General features: G+C 33.9%; 1 protein-coding gene across 1 annotated transcript in view; it reads right to left on the minus strand.

Annotated features, from left to right (window-relative positions):
* Nucleotides 1–1,029, minus strand: part of LOC115238567 — a 5,916-nt gene extending 4,887 nt beyond the window's left edge. Inside the window, exon 1 of the mRNA XM_029812523.1 lies at nucleotides 249–1,029. Within this exon, the coding sequence (XP_029668383.1) occupies nucleotides 249–278 (30 nt within the window). The 5' untranslated portion in view covers nucleotides 279–1,029. The remainder of the gene's footprint in view (nucleotides 1–248) is intronic.
* Nucleotides 1,030–1,331: the final 302 nt, after the last annotated feature.

Genomic DNA, 1,331 nt, shown 5'->3' on the forward strand with positions numbered 1-1,331 from the left:
TAAATACTTTTTAATGTAACAATTTTAAATATTTTATTTTAAAGATTATAATTTTTATTACATGCAAATAACAAAATATTTTTGGAAACAAAGTATATCTTTATTTAAGTAAAAAAAAATCAAAATTAACAAAATGTATTTATTTAATTTAAAAAAAATTTTGTATATAGAATATGCATTAAAGTGGACGACAATTTTTTTCACGCGCATTACGCACAGACGTTGGATCTTTTCCCCGCAGGACATACCAACGAGTAGATAATCCCGCGACGAACCATCGTGTCTGCCAGTTACGACAACGATAACGACGACGAAAACGAAGAGGACACTTCGCACTGCATCACCCGGGACAATATCTCGCACAAACACACCCTGTGTTACACCGGGACTATATACAGAATCCTGTCGGTGGGTCCGTACTCCTGCGAGCCCCCGGTCTTATATACCCGATGAAAACGACGGGGGACGCTCTTCCCCCTCTGATCACTCGAGGAGACGGCTATTTGCGACTCGCGATGTGAGCGATCGTCACCGATTGTTCATTCTGTGCACCGTATGCGTGTGTATTTATAAGCTGGAGAAATAACAAACCAACAAATTGAAAGATCATATAGATAATATTGACTCATTGACAGGAATCAAATGTCATTCAGCAGTCTGGTTGTACATATCGATAGTAAGAGAGTACTTTGTCAATAGTAAGTGACAGATCCTACTTTTTATGAAGGGGAGGAGATTAACACTTATCGTATTAACCCTTCATGAGATTATTATTTTTCTGCTGTTCGCATTCGTATAAGCGTCAGGTAATTAGGTAATAATTCATATGTATAATCGCAAGAATCTCGAATTATTGGTAATTTGAGATCTGCCGTGATATTTTTGTTGAAGAGAGATCGATTTCGAATAGATTACCATCACACGGAGAATTATGAACACCCTCGTATAAGTGTCGTAACGTAAAAGAGGCGAAGTAAGATTGAAGCTCTCGCGCGTATCCAAAAAAGATTAATTCTTTGAATTTGATTAATAAGTAAACACGTACAAGCTTCTATGTACACAGATCTCGAAGATGTAACTTTTTAATAAAAATATTTCCGTCAATGAATAATATCAATTTTCAAACGATTAATGATAGATTTACAGTTGGAAAATTTGTTTTCTTGTTAAAAAATATGACGGTTAAAATTTTTGTGTTAAATATTTAACACATTCATGTGTTAATTTAGCATATTGCTGTTTTGTTAATTAAACTCAAGTGTTAAATTATTGAAACAACTGAAAAAAGTATAAGAATAACACAATGTGCACATATTTTTAATTTTACATAA

The sequence above is a fragment of the Formica exsecta genome, unplaced genomic scaffold (genome assembly GCF_003651465.1).
Source record: "Formica exsecta isolate Colony F162 unplaced genomic scaffold, ASM365146v1 scaffold35, whole genome shotgun sequence".
Lineage (NCBI taxonomy): Eukaryota > Metazoa > Arthropoda > Insecta > Hymenoptera > Formicidae > Formica > Formica exsecta.